The sequence below is a fragment of the Neovison vison genome, chromosome 4, assembly GCF_020171115.1.
Source record: "Neovison vison isolate M4711 chromosome 4, ASM_NN_V1, whole genome shotgun sequence".
Classification (NCBI taxonomy): domain Eukaryota; kingdom Metazoa; phylum Chordata; class Mammalia; order Carnivora; family Mustelidae; genus Neogale; species Neogale vison.
In genome coordinates this window covers 3,012,705-3,032,228 of record NC_058094.1, presented here as the reverse complement: position 1 = coordinate 3,032,228, position 19,524 = coordinate 3,012,705, and the positions used below count along the sequence as shown (strand labels likewise).

Here is a 19,524-nt window from a genome sequence, read left to right as displayed (position 1 = left end):
GGCCTCCTTCTGTCTCAGTGCCAAGAGGCGGGGCCTCTCCCACCAAGTGCTCTGCTTAGCCCGGATTCTGCCACTGGGACCGAGCTGGACTACGGTGCAGGAAGAGGCTCACTGGGACGCCTTGGTGGCTCAGTCATTTAAGTGTCTGCCTTCGGCTTGGGTCATGATCCCAGGGTCCTGGGACAGAGCCCTGCATTGTGCTCCTGGCCTGCAGGAAGCCTGCTTTTCCCTCTCCCACTCCCATGCTTGTGTTCCCTCTCTCGCTGTGTCTCTGTCAAATAAATGGATAAAATCTTAAAAAAAGAACTGGCTCATAGAGGCGCCTGGTTGGCTCATCTGGTGAAGGATCTGTCTTCAGCTCAGGTCACAATTCCAGGGTCCCAGGACTGAGCCCCATGTAGGGCTCCCTGCTTGGTGGGGAGTCTGCTTCTCCCTCTGTCCCTCCCCCCTGGCTTGTGTGCATGCGCGCTCTCTCTCTTTCTCTCTCAAATACAGTATCTTTAAAAGAGAGAGAGAGAGAAAGCTTCCGTTCACATCAGAACATCTTCACAGCTTTGCTTTCAGGCACAGGTGTGCTCTGTGAGGCCTTTGGACGGGAGCCCAGGGCAGGCCTCCAGTTTCCCATTCTTTTTTTTTTTTTTTAAAGATTTTATTTATTTATTTGACAGAGAGAAATCACAAGTAGACGGAGAGGCAGGCAGACAGAGAGAGGGAAGCAGGCTCCCTGCCGAGCAGAGAGCCCGATGCGGGACTCGATCCCAGGACCCTGAGATCATGACGTGAGCCGAAGGCAGCGGCTTAACCCACTGAGCCACCCAGGCGCCCCCAGTTTCCCATTCTAAGACTCCCCAGCAGCAGGCAGCTCAGCCCCTGCGCCTACTCCCCTCTCTCCACCTCTGTGCCATCTGCCTGCACGGGGTTCCCTCCTCCTTCCCTGACTGTCATCCACAGTTCCTTTGGCTTCTCCTCTACTCCATGGCTAAATCATCAAGGGCCACAGTACTCTGTGCTGGGCCCATCCTTCCCGTAAGCCGTGGCAGCCCAGCCCCGCGGTGCAAGTAGCATCCGCAGCCCCGAACCGGGACACGTAACCGCCGGTGTGACACCCCCACGTGGACATCGGGGCCAGACCGCGAACAGCACAGACACGGGATCTGCTCTCAACACCGGCTCCGTCTCAGGCCTCCCCAGCACAGCAACAAGCGTCACCATCCAACCCCGTTCCTGAGCCGAGAGACCGCGGCGTCCCCACCGGCTCCTTCCCCTCCTCCCTGACCCAGCCGGCTCCACACCGGAGTCTGCGGTTTTCCTTCCACTTTCCCAGCTGTCCCTCTGGTGCCATCGACGCTGCAGCTGTCTGTCGCCCTGGACCCGTGCCTGGCCCCCTCACAGACCGCCCCCACCTGGAAGCCAGGGACGCGCCTCACAGTGTAAGTCTGGTCTGACAGCCCCTGCTTCATCAGGCACGACGCCAGCAGAGGAAGCAAACACCCACCAGGCGTGCCCTCCGCCTGCCGCGCGGACCCAACCTCCCAGCGTGAGCTCGTCTTGATCAGACGCACTCCAGTCTTCCCAGGGCGCCATCCTGCCCCGGACGGCTGCTTCGGGTTGCCTGAAGAGTGAGGGAGGCAGATGTGGACCACGGCCGTGAGACACGCTATAACGCACAGAAAATCCCCTCACAACGAAAACTGTCCTATGTCCTGAACAGCTTTCCAGGATCCTGGTGTGTATTCACGTTGGTGAGAAATCAGACTCTAGAACCCAAGTCTTTTGTAAAACACAACATATGCTCTGCACTCAACTTTTCCAGGAGCACAACTTGGGTGTAATTTAGGTGTAATTAATGATTTTGCTATCTCTGGAATGTTAGGATGAGTTGCTCACCATTTAGGAAAATGACATTACAGAGGACAATGACTGTTTGGTATCCGAGCTGCCGTCCCCACGTGCACACGCGTCTGTAACAGAGGAGATGAGGCTCCTTCTAACCAGGAATCAACCGGTATTAGGCTGGTGACCCCTGAAATGACGGACATCTCAACTAGTCTCAGTAAATGATTATGTTACTGTATTTTATTATCTTACAATTAAAAAAAATTTTTTCCTGGGGCGCCTGGGTGGCTCAGTGGGTTGGGCCGCTGACTTCGGCTCGGGTCATGATCTCAGGGTCCTGGGTTCGAGTCCCGCATCAGGCTCTCTGCTCAGCAGCAAGCTTGCTTCCTCCTCTCTCCCTGCCTGCCTCTCTGCCTACTTGTGATCTCTCTCTGTCAAATAAATAAATAAAATCTTTAAAAAAAAAAAATTTTTTTTTTTCCAAAGCACAGTGAGAAACTCATCAAGGAAATTATTATATTCCTTTTTTTAAAAATCTACAGTGTTTCTGCCTCACTCTGACACGCGCCCCAAGGCTGGTCACCTGGAAGCCCTTGTCACTTCTGCACACTGTGTGTGAAGGAGGACTCATAGCCGCCCTCTTGGGCGAGCGTGCCTGGGCCTTAGCTCTGTCCCTCCTCTAACAGCTGCTGGTCTCTGAGCTGAAATAGATGTTCTGGAATTATTATGTTCACAGCATATTCTGTGATTTTATTTCAAGTTACCAAAAGGCTCTTTAAAAATATCTGTTATGGAGCACCTGGGTGGCTCAGTGGTTAAGCCTCTGCCTTCACTCAGGTCATGGTCTCAGGGTCCTGGGATCGAGCCCCACAATGGGCTCTCTACTTGGCAAGGAGCCTGCTTCCTCCTCTCTCTTTTCCTGCCTCTCTGTCTACTTGTGAGCTCTTTCTCTCTCTGTGTCAAATAAATAAATAGATAAAATCTTTAAAAAAAAAATCTGTTATAGAGGTATCTGGGTGGTTCAGTCATTAAGCATCTGCCTTCAGCTCAGGTCATGATCCTGGGGTCCTGGGATCAAGCCCATCAGGCTCCCCACTCGGCAGGAAGCCTGCTTCTTCCTCTCCCACTGCCCCTGCTTGTGTTGCCTCTCTCGCTGCGTCTCTCTGTCAAATAAATAAATAAAATCCTTTTTAAAAAATCTGTTACGAAGAAGACAGGGTTGGGAGGGAAGCACCGTGACCAGCCCTCGAGCGGTACGGCAGACACTCCCCACCCGGCTAGGGCCCTCGCTCACGATGACGGTATTTCTGCTGCCCGTGTTCTTTCTTCTATCTGCTCTCCCAGACAGACTGACCGCGCCATGCGGGGAGCTCGTGGGGGACACCCATCTCAGCCACCCCTTACTGCCAGGAAGGGGGCCAGCGCCTGGGACGTGAGGGAGTGAATGCGTGACTGAGAACTGCCGAGGCGCGGGGCTCTGTTCTAAGAACCAGGAAGAGAGCAGCGAACCGGGGCAGCTGAGCCCAGACGGCGACAGTCGCGCAGGAGGCCACAGAGAGGGGCCGTTGGTCTGGCCGGCTGCTGAGGCCAGTCCGCGCTGCGCTGCGACGGAGCGCAGGACACACGCCGCCTGAGAAGACTCACGGTGATAAGGGACATGAAAGTCCCACAGCCTCTACACGGATGACGCCCTGAAATGACGGTAACTGGGACAGACCGGGACACAAAAGATATGTCACTGAATTCATTTTACCTTCCAAACTGGGCTGCTAAACCACTGAAAAGTCCAAGGCAGCTTGGACCTGCACTGGGCTGCACTGGCGAGGGGGGGACCCGAAGTCGGGAAAGTCGATAAGGACTCGAAGTACTGAGGGGCTCCACTGGGCCCCCGGTGGAGGCTGGGCAGGCTCTGGGGCGCCGGCGGGGGCTGCAGAGAGCACGGGAGGAGCCCAGGCGGCGCACTCAGAGCAGCTCGGCTTCGAGCAGCCGCGCTCACCAGGGGCTCGGCGGCCACGTGCCAAGAACGTGTGCAACAGAGCAAAGAGGAAACGTGTGGGCTGCCTGGCGGGGACAAGGAAAGGAATACAGGTTTGAGGGAGGACATTTTTAGGATGAGAGAGAGAACACATTTTTCTATGCTAACAGGAACAGCCAGTAGATTGGAAGCATTTACTGGTGCAGGAAAGAGAGCAGAGCCCGGGTCGCTCCGCAGCCAGGAGCGGTCTTACCCGGAGCTGACGCTCACCCACCGAAGGCCTGGCCCTGGAGGGCAGGTGTGGCAGGCAGAAATGCGGGCAGGACAGATTGTACAGGCACTTCCGGGGCTCTATCCTGACCACCCCATCCCAGTTTCCGTCTACTTTACACAACAAGGAACTTTCACTTCAGAGGACAGAGATCCTCATAGTTTCTAGGACAAAACAGACTTTTTTGCCCATAGAAATTGATTAAAAACCACCAGGTGCTTGGCCATAAAGAAGACAGGAACACATTCACTAGAATTAACCTGTGAAAAACCTGCCTCTGCTCATCGGCCAGGAACGGGAGAAATGGTAACAGTGAGACCCAAGCCCTCAGAGCGGCCTGAAATGTAACATGCTCCTAGATAATGCTACGAGGAACGAGAAAACTTCAAGCTGTACGGAAATACGACAGAAGGAGAACACACCCGCCGAACTGACAAGACATGAAAGGTTGTTCGAGAAAATGGCCTCCAGAGTAACTGGAAAGAAACACCCAAAGGGAACAGCAGGAGGAAGGCTAAAGTCAAGCGAACGAGATGGAAACGGGTCTGCTGTGATCAATGCCGACACGGAGGGAAAGGGACGGCAATGCCATGACCCTGATTTCCGCGCCTGCCCACTAAGAGCCGCTGTGACACACCCACTGCCTGCACAGCTGAGAGAGCCAAACCCCCCAGACGCGCGGCGGCCCGAGACCAGGCGCAGGACTGAAGTCACCGGAGAGATGACGAGAGAACCCCGAGACACTGTTCCCTGGTGACCCTGGAAACACGGGAGGCAGAGGACGCGCTAATGGAACGCGAGTTACAACAGGCGACAGGAAGTGGACACCCCAAACTGCCGTGCTGCTGCGGGAGGTGTGGGAGGGGAGCAGGCATGATCTAATTCATGACTTCATTGTCTGACCAATCTATTAGGTGGCTGAAATGATTACGGACACTTGACTACCAAGGAAACGTGAGCCAGTGGCGGCAGGACGGAGCCGAAGTCACAAGGCCAGCGTCAAGGTGGAAGTCAAGGTGGAAACCGTGGCCGCGGCCTCCAGAGCTGGCCTCCCTTGACCACATTCAGGGCCCCATTGTGACCTCACCAGAGGACTCGAGGTGGAATCCAGGGTGGGTTAAAGGCTCACATGTATAATGAACAGAGACAACCCTACAGGAAAACCCAGAAGACCACAAATCGCACCTAAAGGCCAGGACACAACAATCTGTAAGCAGTGAACACACATACGGCCACGGGCTGCCCGCAGAGCTCACACCGACGGCCACCCTTGTCACCGGCACAGGGTGGCTCTGGCTGGGCACCCTCTTGTCCACACTTGGCATTACAGCTCTCTCGTCTCAGCCACCCTAGCAGACACGCAAGAGTGCCACGCTGCGCGTCACCCCCGGCTCCCAGGCGCAACACCTTCTCCTCTACCTCCAGACGACTTGGGTACCCTCTTGGGTCGTCTGCCCTTTACTTAGCGATTTACTGCCAAGCTTCCCCCCGCTTAGAAGTCTACTGTCAAACGTATTAAAGCAACGATCTGCCTTGCCTTTCTACTACCTTTCAATGAGAAGTTCTTGATTTCAACGTACTCTAATTTGTCAGAATTGTCTTTTAGAGTTAGTTCTTTGTAAATGCTGTTTAAGGAATCTCTTCCTACTCCAAATTCACACAGATATTCCCCTGTGTTTTCTTCTCTGACTTGTGTCACTTGTCTTCCACGTGTAGGTCAACCCTCCAGGTGGAATGGGATGTCACGGTGTGTGACGAGGGTCCGAATGCCCTGCTTTTCGCTGCAAACACCCGGCGGGCACTGCGGCATGTACGAAGAGCTCATCGGTGATGCAGAACCCAGCACAGTGTCCCCTCTCCGGCGGGGGGCCAGAGACTGGGAAGGGGCGGGACTCATCCCCGTCTGTGCTCGGGTCCAGCATGAGGACGGTCAGCGCACAGGCAGCCCCAAGATGTCCCCAAAGCAGACTTACGTTGCAGCCCTTGTCCGTGAGGTAACTGATGCCTTCTTCGGGGCCAATTGCCAGTTCCACTGAGATGATCCAGCTTGACTTTTGAAGGGTGAAACAGGTGACGACAAAGTTCCCAGAAGAGAAAAAAAGTATTTTAGATGAAAGCACGAATACGTTCAAGGAGCAAGGAGGGGGTGGAGGCGGGGGCCTTCCCTCTACCTAGCCAAGCACGACAGAACACCTGTGACTTCACTGACCCAGTATCCGGTGGGTCTGAAGCCAATGCGCTCTTTGGAAAGGCTCTCTGAATGGTTAAATTAGCCCAGAGAGCACAGTTAATTAATATATCACTGAGCTGGAATAAAGAAATCTAATCATCAACACAGGCGTGCTTCTAAAGCAAGGTGACTTCCTCCTCGCATTGATACATTTGCTTGTTTGCATTTTTCCCCACCGGAAAATGACGAGTATTTTCATGTTGTTAAATATGTGACAGTCAGATTTCAATTAGAAATTCAGGTGTCCATGGACAAGAGAAAGCAAAAGAAACGAAATCCAGGCCACCATTTCCCACATCCCCATACTTACACCCAGAGCACACTTGAAGCATTCTTTATCGAATCTGTACACCGGGGAGAGGATCTCAAAGAATTTCAGAATACTTTCTTCTCTGTTAAGATTGGCAAACTGTCTAAACGTCTGTTGGATCAGCTTCCGTAGCGTTTTGGCCTGCGCGATAAAATCACGAACGTCATTTGAGAGTCAGCGACACACAGCAGCAACAGCAAATGCCCAAGACCCCACCTCCCTCGCACCACTTGCTCCCACCTCTGTTCACATCACTGTGAAACGCCACATCCCTTTTTAAGCAGCTGTAATAAAATGCACACAGTGTAAGATACAGCATCCTAACCCTTTTAAGTACATAGTTTGGTGATTCCAAGCATTACTTCTTTTTTTTTTTTTTTAAGATTTTATTTATTTATTTGACAGAGAGAGATCACAAGTAGGCAGAGAGGCAGGCAGAGAGAGAGGAGGGGGAAGCAGGCTCCCTGCTGAGCAGAGAGTCCGACGTGGGGCTCGATCCCAGGACCCTGAGATCTCCCATGACCTGAGCTGAAGGCAGAGGCTTAACCTACTAAGCCGCCCAGGCGCCCCTCCAAGCATTACTTCTTAAACAGAAATGTATAAGGCAATAATTTGCTTATTAGAACATGCTGTAAAAGGTCAGGCATTAAAAAACACATACTGTCTTAAAAATTAAGCATAAAAAATAAAATAAAAAACACGTCCTATCTATGCACATGATGGGGAGCTGGCAAAAACCTAGCTGGGAGGGTACTCACATGCTCACTGTTAGGAGGTCAGTAGATACAATCTTCCTGAAGGGCAATTTGGCAGCACAAATCAAAACACATTAAAGAAAAACTACTTTGGATCCAGAAATTAAATTCCAAGGCATTAGTCTTTAGAAGTGACTGGAGAACTCCGCAAGGAATCAGCAACAAGGAGGTTCGGTGCAGAAGGATTTTACAACAGCGGCTGGGTTACACACATCATCATTTGCCTACGTTGTACGTGGCCCTCAAGATCGTCGTGAGGAAATAATTCACTGACATGAAAATCCCTATCATGGTGTCGGGTGAAACAGTCTGTACATGGAGTACAGACGCCTTTAAAAGCAGAGAACCGCTGACGGGGCTGACGCAGGTACGTGTGAGCTCAGGTGCACGCGTATCCACACACAGAGAAGGAGACAGAACAACTATGCCCTTTCTCCGTGTGGTGGAACGAGAGCTTCCAGACCTCTGGTGCATGCCTGAGTGTTCTGCTTCTGCACCGCGAGCATCTGGGTGGTGGAGGGAAGGGCCCTCCAGGCAGCCCACAGTCCGCGGTACGTCAGCAGCAGCCTGGGGAGGGCAGCGGGCAGAGGATGCACGACATGGTCCGAGAACAGGGCTGGGGGAAGCACAGGAAGCACCCGGCTTTCACTCCAGGAAGAGACAGTCCTTGGGTGCCTTGGGCAGAGTCACGAGAGCTGACACACCCGCTGCCACGCCGTGAACAGTACGAAGGATGCTGGGGGGACCGAGCAGGGGGCAGTGCAGTAGTCGAGAAGAAGTGAGCAGAGTCTGTGCATGTACAGAAGCGGAAAGGGGTGAGAAGCAGATTTACTCTGAAAAACAGAACCAACACGATGTCCTGAAAGGCGGGAATTCCCATGAACTGAAATGGTGAGCCCGTGGGGAACAGGCCAGCCGGTGAAGGTCCTGGCGGAGACCCGGGGCCCAGCTGAGAGCTCAGGCAGGAATCCAAGCAGCGGCCGGGAGGGAGCTGGGGGTGGCGGGCGGAGAGGAGGGGAGGGCCTCATCCCACCGAGCACGTTCATCTGAGCAGGTCGGGGGCTGTGGCCGCTCACGTGGCTAGGAGGTGGCACCAGGGAGCGGCACATGGAGGTGACAGCCCACTGCAGTGGCGTGAAGGCCAGTGTGGGGCCAAGGGATCGCTGGATGTGGGACACTGCAGAGAGTGAGCTGACAGCTGGGCGCTGTAGCCAGAGAGCAGGACGGAGGGCCGGCGGCCGGCAGTCACTGGGGATGAAGACCACAGTGCAAGAGGCTGCGGCAGGCAGAGGACCAGGTTCAAGAGCCGAGGGAGCAGGTGTGGCAACATGACCTATGGCACGTGAACTTCCTTTCTAAAGGCTTGCGCTGCTCTTGCCCAGCGGGTGTGGAGGAGGCTATGAGACGCAAAAAGACCAGCCACGTTCCTAGAATAGGCCACCCAAGAAACACCAGCGGCACAGACTCAGAGCTGATGGCAAAGGAGAGAGCTGGGGACCTTTGGGACACTTGGATGACAGGACACTTGTATGCGGATGGCAGGAAAACAGGCATCTGGGCAGGACGAGGGACGAGGTTTCTGGATGGAACGGAGGGCAAACAGAAGGGGCAAGCTTGGTGAAAACAGAGTCACACCAATCCTGGATGTGGGTGCAACCCTTACGTCTCTGGACCCGAACGCTCAGGCAGACAGCCGGACACAGCTCTGGAGCCCAGGAGAGGGCAGGGCCACAGCTGAAGGGGTCACAGAAGGGGTCACTCCCTCCAACCAAGCGGAGGCGGGAAAGAAGGGAACTCCGCAGCCGGGCCGGCAGGACAGTGGGGGGCTGCAGGCGTTCTGGCGAGGACGAAGGACAGCTGTTGACCACACGGTCAAAACTGAAGATAAGGGAAACGGGCTCAAGGTCAGCAAGGCTTCATGAGCAGACCTTCACACAGAAAATGAACAGTTAGCCTTGGAGGCTCAGAACAGAAAGTCTGGGAAACACATTGGGGAATGCCCATCTGAGCACTGGCCACAAGTCAGGGGGCGGAGGAGCTACTCGTATCACAGGCCGGGATGGCACATGACAGCTGTTCGGACTCCGGGCTCTGCAAACACCCGTGGCCTGGGAGGTCCAGCTGTCCGCCAGGAGCGCGCAGACCGGCCGCGGAGACCCGAGCGAGAGCACAAGTCCAGCCTAACGACGCTGAAACAGACAACACGGAAGTAAAATCTGTTCTGTCCCTTACGCGAGGGCACATCGCTCACTAGCATGTCAGTGGGAAGACAGCTCTGACTGCTCTGAGTTCGATGGCCTGAGGCAGGACATAGTGCTGCCGCGTGCTCACGCGTCCACTGAAGGAGAAAACCAGAGCAGAGAAAGCCCCGGAAGGCCCCCGACTCTTCCTACAAGAGCAGGACACCATAGCCTAGAATATGGCAGCAGCTGCAAAGAACGGCTGCCCAAGGAGCATGGGGAGCAGAACACAGAGACAAATCGCTTTTATTAACATTGATAAAAAGTCGATGTGGCCACTCGCACCTCTAAGAACGTTCACTCAGAGCAGATGGGTAATGATGCGCGGCGACGAACCCGGTCAAAGGGGTCCAGAAACGGAGCCAGTTCTCTGCCTTGTAGCCGACTGCCAACCAGCCACCTGTTTAGAACCAACTGACGACACTCCACGCTCACACCTGCTCTTTGCTCGAAATGTGTTCAAAATGTGTCACCCGGAAGAGGTTTCTCTCCCAAGTGGGAGAGACAGAGTTCTCTCCTTAAAGCCGAGCAGCTGAAGGCGTGTGCAGAGTGTCAGACATCCCCCCCTGAGCTGCCCACCCGAGGTTTCCACCGGACCTCCCACACATCCAAGAGCTGACGGGCCAGGAAGAGAACCTGGGATCACCCTCCAGGCTCAGCGCCCCCATCTCGGCCGACCTTTCAGATGCTTAAGAAGCCAGGTAGCAGTCCCGACCCCCCTTTTCCCTACCCGCTCAACCCCACTATACCCCCACGTGCTGCAAGTGCTTTCACAAGAAGCACATGGTGCTCCCTAACGCTTTCCACCATGCCAGCCCCACTCTTGCGTGAACCTCTGCGACACCCCCCAGACTACCATCTACTTTCTGGACACACTGTGGCCAGAAGCTCTTTCTAAAACACGAGCCGGATTGCCTCACCCTGCAGCTCCAGCCCCTGGAAGCTCAGCAGATGGAATCATCTCGCTGGGCCAGAACTGGGCCTGAGCTGCCTCAAGGCCACAGGGGCCAGGATAAAGGGCGCGGTGGACAAGAAGGTCCAGCCCCCGAGAGTGGCGGCCAAGTCAGGGGCCGTGTCATCATGGGGCACTGCGGGAGGCTCAGGGAGGGCACGGCTGCTCTCTCGTCTCCAGACGCCCTCCACTTCTGCAGCAGCCTCATAGAGAAGTTCTATCCCCCCGGCTTACAAATGATGAAACGGAGGCACAGAGACGACCGAGACCCCAAATCTCAGAGCTGCATGGCAGAGACAGGATTGAAGCCCAAGCAGCCTGGTGCCAGGGTCTGCGGTCCCGATGTGAACGTCGCTCCCCCTCCCAGAGGCCGTCAGCTGGGGGCTGAAGCTTGCCGAGTGACCGGGACTTCAGGGGTGCGGGCCCAAGGACAGGGCTCTGGGCAGGCCCTGCGGCCAACCCGCTATGTCAGTGAGGCCCGGTTAGGGCAGGAGCCCGGCGGCAAACACTGGGTGCCTAACAAGTATCTTCAAGGGATGGGCAGGTCAAGAACAAAGGAAGGACACTGTCCCGTCCCACTGCCCGTCCCCTTCTGTGCAGCACCGAGAACTGCAGCCAGAAGTTCTGGTAGAAGAGAGACGGCGACAGATGGCGAAATTATGAGGGAGGGGCCGGGTGTGCTCACGAGCCTCACGGGGGCTTGGTTCTTAGTACGGCAAAGCCAATGTCAGTGGTGCGCAGACCGCCTGTTTTCCAGTCTTTTTTTTTTTTTTTTTTAACATTACAAAGCCGGTTATAAAAAAAAATAAACTTGCGTGTGACAGGTAAGTATGGACATGTGTGTCAAAATGAAACGTGGTACCTTCTAGTCCCCGTGGCTGCCCACTGTCTCGCTGATCCCGTGACACGACTGCGCCCCATCCTGCTTCCCCCCGAGTGTCCCGTCCCTCCACCGGCGGCCAGCAGCAGGACCACGTGGGGCGCAGAGTGGCAACACAAGGCCAGGCCCTGCTGCTCCTCCCTCCCCCCACGTCAGGCTTCACGCCCTCCGAGCTCTCTGTGCACAGGACTCTGCCTTCTGACCTTTCCCACCCGCTCACAAGGCTGTGTCCTGAGGATCAAGGGACACCAGAGTGCGTGACCAGCCCCCACTGCTGCTCCATCCCCTGCACTCAGCACTGATGCGCTGGGAATCTCCGGGAACTTCAGAGTTGCGGGGACAGCCCTGAAAGCGGCAACTCTGAATGCCGGTTAGCACGGAGGGTGTGAGGCAAATCCCACATGCGTTCCACACCGCCGACCCTGCGGACACACGCCAGCCTCTGCGGGCTGCTCCTGTGTGTCACCCGGGCACGCGGGCCCGGCCCTGCGCTAAGAACCAGAAGTCTCGGGGAGGACAGCGGCCCCAGGATCCGCTCAGGACTAGTTTCCTGTGCTCACAGAAACGACCCTGGCTCTCAGCAACTACCACAGCCCCTGCTCAGAAGGGCGGACCCACACTTTCCCACAGCCTGGACTTCCACACTGCCTAAACCTCCGGTGTCCAGAAAACCCTGCTGTCTGAGAGGGGCCCCAGATCTGTTCTTCTGAGAAGGATCTTGAGGCCAGAACTGTTTCTTTCCTACAGTCTCCGCGAGGAAACGACTCCACAAGATCTAACGTCCTAGACTCTGCTGACGTGACGCAGTACCCTTCCAGGACCGGCTAAAGCAAGCGAGACTATTCCGTATCACTTTCTGTCCTGATTCATAGTTTCAGGTCTCACTGTGTGTTTGCCTGGATTTAGGACACAAGGTGTCTACCTGTGAAGGCTGTTCAATTTGAAACCCACCCCTACAAAGAAACTGACCCAGAACGTGATGTTTCTCCAGAGTGGAACAGTGTCACTGGCTTGGTCATCAGCAATTGCTACGTGGCCACCGCGAAGAACAAAGTAATCCTACAGCAGTCACCCAGTACTTATCAGATGCTGCTGGCAACTGAACCTGCAGAGCTTCCCAGAAGTAAAGTTTATGTAACATAATGTTAAAGAAAATTTGCAATAAAAGAATAATAGGTGGGAAAACAATAGTTAAATTCTTTCATCCACCCGCCCCCACAATGCACGCAAAGTGTGTTTTAACTGACATCTGACACGTAGCATTGTATCCGTTCGGCGAGTCTGTATTCGCACACACTGTGAACTGAGCACCCCAGCGAGTCTAGAGGCCCAAGGACAGGGCCAGAGGCCGTCCACGGCCTCACATAGTCACCACTTTCATCTTCTGGGGACACAACTTTTAAGAGTGATTAAGCTATTTAAGAAGCCAAACAGACTCCACATGTTTTACAAAATTACATGAGAAAGCAGGTGGGAAGTGAGTTCTGCTGCTCTTTGGTGAGAACCACTCGATGAATCTGTATCTAAATCCTGGTCTCCCGCTTGCCACAAAATCAGCAGCGCCTGAACTCAGAACACCTCTGCTCTTTACTCGGTTCAGGGCAAGCTCGCTTGAGTTCCCCACGGTCAGCACCTCCCGTTCTGCTCCAGTGGAAGCCCCGGTGCCCAGGCCCAATCACTGCCCGTCCCCAGCCGCCCCAGCCCTGACTGCTTCCAGCGTGTTCTCCACGCTGCCGCCAGCTCAAGCTGACAGCCGCACAGGGAGCAGGCCCGCAGCCCAACGTGAGAGCCGCCCGCACACCAGAGTCAGTGGCAGCGGCAGGACAGCGAGGACAACCATTGGGACAGATCCGAGGGACACAAGGGGCCTGGAGGGACGAGTCTGGTCAGGGAAGGGGGCTCATGTGCGGCGAGGCGGGTGCGGAGCAGCAAGCGTGCGGGACTCTGGGAGCCGCTCTCCCGAGCAGGACCTCCTTCCGTGGCGCCCCTCCTACACGGCTCCCCACGAACTCGACTCATCTTCCAGTCGCTCTGCAAGCTGTCACCTCGGTCATCTGAGTGAGGTGCCCCGAACGTCACCGAGTACCAGGCACCATGTCAAACACGGTGCTCGCGGTGGAGAACACAGCAGGCTGACGTCATAGGGACCCTCGGGATGTTAAAATACGGTGGAGGCAGGCAGACAAAATGCAGACAGGGAAGTAACTGTGAATCCGAATTTGAGAAAGTGAAGATTAAGGCCCTGAGCAGAGCCCTGAGAGGAGGACGGTGCTCCAGCTGTGCTGGGAGCTGAGGTGCCCCAGCTGTGCTGGGAGCTGAGGTGCTCCAGCTGTGCTGGGAGCTGAGGACACTGGGCGAGGGCGTGGGGCAGCCCAGGTCTGGGGGAGCTGGCCGTGGGGACAGGGTGCTGGGGGAGGCTCAGGCCCGTCCCCTCGCAGACCTCCCCGGGTGCTGAGGGTCATTTGGGCTACACCTGCACCAGGGTATCTGCGACCCCTGGGTGGGGGCCCCCTGTTTTGAGTATGAGCACCCTTTTCCAATGTAGAGCGATCTGTTGGGGCTCCCAAGAGACTGCAGGAACCGAGGCCGCCTTGGGCTCACACCTGAGGGGAGCTCAGGTCCCGACAGAACACAGCCATTTTCACATACTTTGCTGCTTTTTAATTTCACACTGGCTAGTGCACTTTTCTGTTAGGTGAAATGTTGATTTGCTAAAGAACAGTGTCTTCCACCTGTGTGGCTGCCTTCTCCCCAGCCCGCCTGCTAACACACTGCAGACTCGGGCCCAAGGGCATCCCTTCCACTCGAGGGCTCTCTGCCTAGACCTTCTCGGCACCACAGCAGGACTCTCCAGGTCGAAACGAGCCCGCACCCAACAGCCCCCTGGAAGGACACAATCTCGCCATTCGCACATACCTCCGAGCATCCCGGATTTCTCCTCCAACCCCTCCCACCACACCAAACTTCACTAACTTCACTTAAAGCTCTCTGTCCTCTGCCTGCCACCGGGGGCCACCTCACTCAGGGCAATGGTCTGTGAACTTCCTGTCCCACCCACCGCCGCCGGGCCTGGCCGTGATCACCTGCTCGGAGGGCACTGCACGACCGGTTCCCCACGGGCTCACTACAGCCTCCGGGGAGTGGGTCAGGAAACGTGAATGGGAACGAAACAGCAGGGGCAACACTGAGAACGGGGCCTGAAGCCTGAAACATCACAGAAGAGCACACGTCTCCTCTGCTCCTCCTGACTGTTCACCACATCTGCAGAGTACTTTCAAACACACGCTTCGGGATCTGCTTCACATTTTTAGATCGCAGAGAAGCTATGTGAGCAAGGCAGGCCCTTCCCACCTCCTCCCTGACGCTCCAGCGAGCAGCACGCAGAGGCCTGTGCACAGGGCCTGTATCACAGACTGCGTTTGGGAAATTGTACCAACACTCGGACCCAGTAACGGGCAGGGGGACACAGTGGACGACCCGTACGGAACAAGCATGATGACCAAGAAACTTGCGGAGAAATGACTAATGCAGGGGTGCCTCGGGGCGCAGACGGTGAAGCCTGTTTGGGGCTCTGGTCAGGATTCCAGGGTCCTGGGATGGAACCCCAAGCTGGGCGGCCTGCTCAGAGGGACTCTGCTTGTCCTTCTCCCTCTGCCCCTCCCCCGACTTGTGCACTCTTTCTCTCTTGCAAATAAATAAAATCTTAAAAATAGGTAAGTGATTAATGCAATAAAAAGCGCTCGACTTGGCATTTTATCATTGTAGGTAAGCCGCTCAGTCCTCCTCTTCACGCCACGTAACTCTTAGCAAGTTCGGTGTTCGTTGTTCTCAGACTCTGTATTTACAAATTCATTCATTCCTGTATGAAGCCCAAGTGTTAGAAACGGGTTTCATCCCTACTTTACACGTGTGGAAACGAAAATACAGTAAAATTACGTAACTTGGCCAAAACGCCATGCAGTTCACAGTGACGAAGTCGGAATTTTCACCGAGGCAGCGCGGCCTCAGAGCTGGTCTTCCGGACTGACGGGCCGCCGGCTCGGCCCGCCTGCTGTGCGGCTGTTCCAGGACAGAACGCCACGTCTGTGACAGAGCGCTAAGAGCTCTCACGTGTAAACCGCAGTGGTACGGATGCCGTGGCGGGTGACATACATGCACTGATCTGTCAAACAGTCACCCGACCCTACAAAATACAGTTTTCTTCATTGTGGACATAAGAAACGGGCCCAAGACCATGAGGCCCATAAATGGCAAAGGTCCCATGAGCCGGACTTGATTCCGACCGAAGCCTACGCCCTCCCTCCACACTTGAACGTCTCACCATGTGCTCTGGATTGGCGGGAAACCCTGCCTCAGAGCCCCCAGGGCATCCCTCCCCTGCGGTTCCCTCTGCAGGGAGGGAGAGGACACGAAGCTCTGCAGAAGTTACTCATGAGGGGGGAGAAGAGAGATCTTTACAGGGCACTTACGTGTTCACACGCGTGAGCAGACACACACACGGCTACCGTACGCTGCTTCCTCACCTACGTGTCTCAACACTCCCGAGACCATAAAGACGGAGGTGACAAGGCCACTGTGTGCGCAGCTTTCTTAGTCTTGTACTTAGCTGAGCGTCACACGTGACAGCAAGTGAAACCTTGACTTTGTAGGACAGAGCTGTGTACACGGAAGTCTACTTACTATTAACAGAGTATAAGAACCACCAGCCTTTTTACATTGTAACTTTTACACATAAGAGAGAAAACCATACACCACAGGGAAGTATTTACATAACGTGGCCATCTGAGTGCGATAAAGCAAATTCTAATTACCTTGACAGAATCCAGTAAACTCCTAGGAAAAAATCGCTTCAAACCAACATCTTTTCTGAAACATAAAAAGAAGCGTATTAACAAATAACGCCACCAAATCAATTAATATAATGACATTGTTGCAAGAACATAAATGCAAAGTAAGTTATTTCTCCTTCCATGTGTTATTCAGGAAGGAAGGAAGTCAAATAAGGCTCTATTTTGCCAGCACAGTCAGGGAAGGGGCAGGACAGATCACCTTCTAGATATGAACAGAAAACATTAATACAAGTTGCTTTTAGTAGAACATCTTTTTCCTACTTAACCCTCACTGTTGAAAACCGCTCCACAACTGGGTCTCTTGGCAGACGGCAGCGTCTGCGCAGACACTACCTGAAGCTTTGCCTTATCCACACCGGTTCAAACTTGGTGACATCATATTTGTGGACAAAGCAGACGGACTAGAGTAGGAAAAGGTGCGGGATAAACCATGGAAGCTTTAAAAAAGTTCCTTAAATTAATCCTAAAAGTTGACTACTTTCTTTAAGTAATCTTTTTTTGACTAAGGGATTCATTCACCAAACCAAAGTTTATCATCTCAGTTTCACATAAGAAGCAAAAAGGAAGAAGTTAGGTTATTTGCCTAAAGTCAGAAAGCTGAGTGTGGGAAGGTTGGAAGTTCCAGTAATTTTCTTTAGATTAGGCTACAGGATTGAACCTTATAATCATGGGCCTCAAAACACTCCGCCAAGAAGACAGACTGGAAAGACCAGTTCCTTCCTTTTCTGCTCCCTTTGGTCCCGAGTGTGCCAGGATTTTTGGTCACTAGATGGCCCTCGCGTGCTAGTAAAATCGAACAAGCCTCTGCAGCCACCAGCCAATGTGGGGAGACCCATGGAGGACAGAACAGAATCAAGGAGGAGAAAACTAAATACAGGTATCTCTTCGGAATTACATAACGAAACTGTAAGCTGAATAGAAAATATTTTTAAAAATACAAAAGGGATGACTTCCTTACCCATGACTGTAAGTTAGCTGGCATTACAAACGAAACCACAGATATCACACGGAGTTTGAACGGATGATCCCACATCCAAACATTTCAACCACGTATTCTATAATCTATCAGTCAGTGCTCCCTAAATCCAAAATTGGTCCCGGTTCCCACTCTTTTTCATTGTTATTATGTTCATGACACGCTTCTGAAATTCTTTCTCGACTTCCAGGACATACGGTTTCCTGGTTCTACCCACCAGTGAATTCATACAACCCTGGTTTTCCATTTCTTTTTCTAACCACTTTGCTTTGTAACTTCCCTTCCTTACCTTTCCAGACCAGCAGCATCTACTGTGAAAGACGTGTGAAAGAGGTGCGAAACCCTACTGTGAAAGGGTGTGAAAGAGGAAGAAATGTTCCCCCAGGGTCTGCGCTTTCTGGCTGCCTCCTAGACAGGGACTTTGCCAGCCGCTATGGGAAGCAGCACAATAAAAATGTAAAGAGAAAAAAGCCTGGGATTTTCAGGCATTGTTCCTGAGCACCGTCTCCCCTCCTTTCCTTTCTGGGCAACCGTCTGTACTGAAAGCATTTTCCATACGGAGAGCTCTGGGCTGGAGTCTTCTCGGGGCCGCAGTAAACACCTATGAAGCCGAGGTTTTCTCTTTGTAAACCGGGAACGCTAAATCCTGCCGCAAGCCACGGCAAAGGATGAAGCAAGAGTGTTAAGTCCCTACAACTCTCCTCCAGAAATACCGTAGGGCAGGGCCCCTCCTGTCCGGTGAGCATCTGGGCCTCGTGACGGGCTCCCCACTGTCTGAGCAGAGGAGATTGTTTTCCACCATGAGCAGAATATACGGTGGAGCTGGGGGGAGGATAAAACCGGGAGCGCAGGAGGGAGGAAGGCTGGCAGGTGCCCAGGGAAGCGGTGGTGGGAGGGCAGGCAGCAGAGGAAGTGAGAAAGGAAGAGATCAGACCTGCGGACACCAGGCCATGTGTGAGCGAGCGGACCCCGTGCACCGCGAGCGGAAGGCCGGGGGCACGTTCTGTTTCAGGTGGGAGCGCAAGCCAGGTGGGCGGCCTCCTGGTGGGGATTTCGAGGAGTCCGTGGGCCACCAGTCTCTGGATGGGGGGACGAGCAGGGCAGGGGATGTTCTCTTCCTGACTGTGAGAACAGCGTCACCGTTAGTCAAACAGGTACTGCATCTACTTTTCTTAGAGCCAAGCGGAAAGCACAGCATTTATCACACTCATTTCTGTCACAAATGGAGAAATTACAGATGGACCCAAAGGGTTGGATGCTTCATGAAAAATGAGAGAGGGCATACTTCTTCGTGAAAATGAAGCCTATTCCTAGGTGTTACTTTTATTTCCAAGATGAAGACAGCTCCATTTAAGAAAAAGAAAAAAAAGCTAAGGTCAACAAATGCTACAGTTTCGCTTTTCCAATTATTTTTGAGCAATGGATTTGTAACATTTGTCTGTGTGTTAGACCTCTTTTAAACGTGACACCTGGGGCACCTGGGTGGCTCAGCCAGGTAAGCATCTGCCTTCCGTCCAGGTCATGATCTCAAGGTAAGGGTCCAGCCCCATCTAAGGCTCCCTGCTCAGTGGGGAGTCTGCTTCTCCCTCTCTCTCTGCCCCTCCTGCCTCCACCTGTGTTTTCTCTTGCTCGCTCTGTTCTCTCTCTCTAATAAGTTTTTAAAATATCTTTAAAAAATGTGACAGCTGGCAAGTGAGAAACTAAAAACAAGGCTGAAGTACACAAAATATCAGAAAAATTCCAGAACACATCCCCGTTAATTTAATCAGGAAGCCAATCTACTTTGGGCTTTGTGGTGGAGGACACTGACGGTCCCCGAGCAGCATCTCAGGCGCCACGCTCAGTTTTAGGGAGACGACCAAATTTACACCCTCTGCTAGGACACCCAGCAGGGACAGGCAGCCTGTGCCGGTGTGTCAGTGCTACCGGGTGACGGTGTGTGCTCTGATGTGCACCAGAAGAGCTTTTAGCTTCTGTGCCGTCCAGCTCACCTGAGCCCAGACTCGAGGCGAGGTGAGTCAGTGCGGACTGGCTGGAGGTTTCAGAGCCACCGGCCTTTATCACAAGGTAACCCATTCTGTACAAACCATTGTCAAGGGGTAGATCCCGAGTTCCTGTAAACGCACTGGACAGGAAACTAGCTACGTGAAGCTCTTAGAATACTGCCAAACCCCAATTCCCAAACTCCAGCATTAGGCTGCTCGACTCCCATAAGCACTCCGAGGAGACGTGCACACCTGCGCACAACC

The 19,524-nt window shown here is 53.8% G+C and overlaps 1 protein-coding gene across 16 annotated transcripts in view; it reads right to left on the bottom strand.

Annotated features, from left to right (window-relative positions):
- PTK2 (protein tyrosine kinase 2) overlaps positions 1 to 19,524 on the bottom strand; it is a 245,677-nt gene that overhangs the window by 96,444 nt on the left and 129,709 nt on the right. For all 16 annotated transcript variants that reach the window (XM_044244883.1, XM_044244884.1, XM_044244882.1 and 13 more), the window contains 3 exons: positions 16,261 to 16,315; positions 6,623 to 6,763; positions 6,056 to 6,133 (listed from right to left, as the gene is read on the bottom strand). In XM_044244883.1, coding sequence (XP_044100818.1) covers positions 6,056 to 6,133; positions 6,623 to 6,763; positions 16,261 to 16,315 — 274 coding nt within the window. The remainder of the gene's footprint in view (positions 1 to 6,055; positions 6,134 to 6,622; positions 6,764 to 16,260; positions 16,316 to 19,524) is intronic.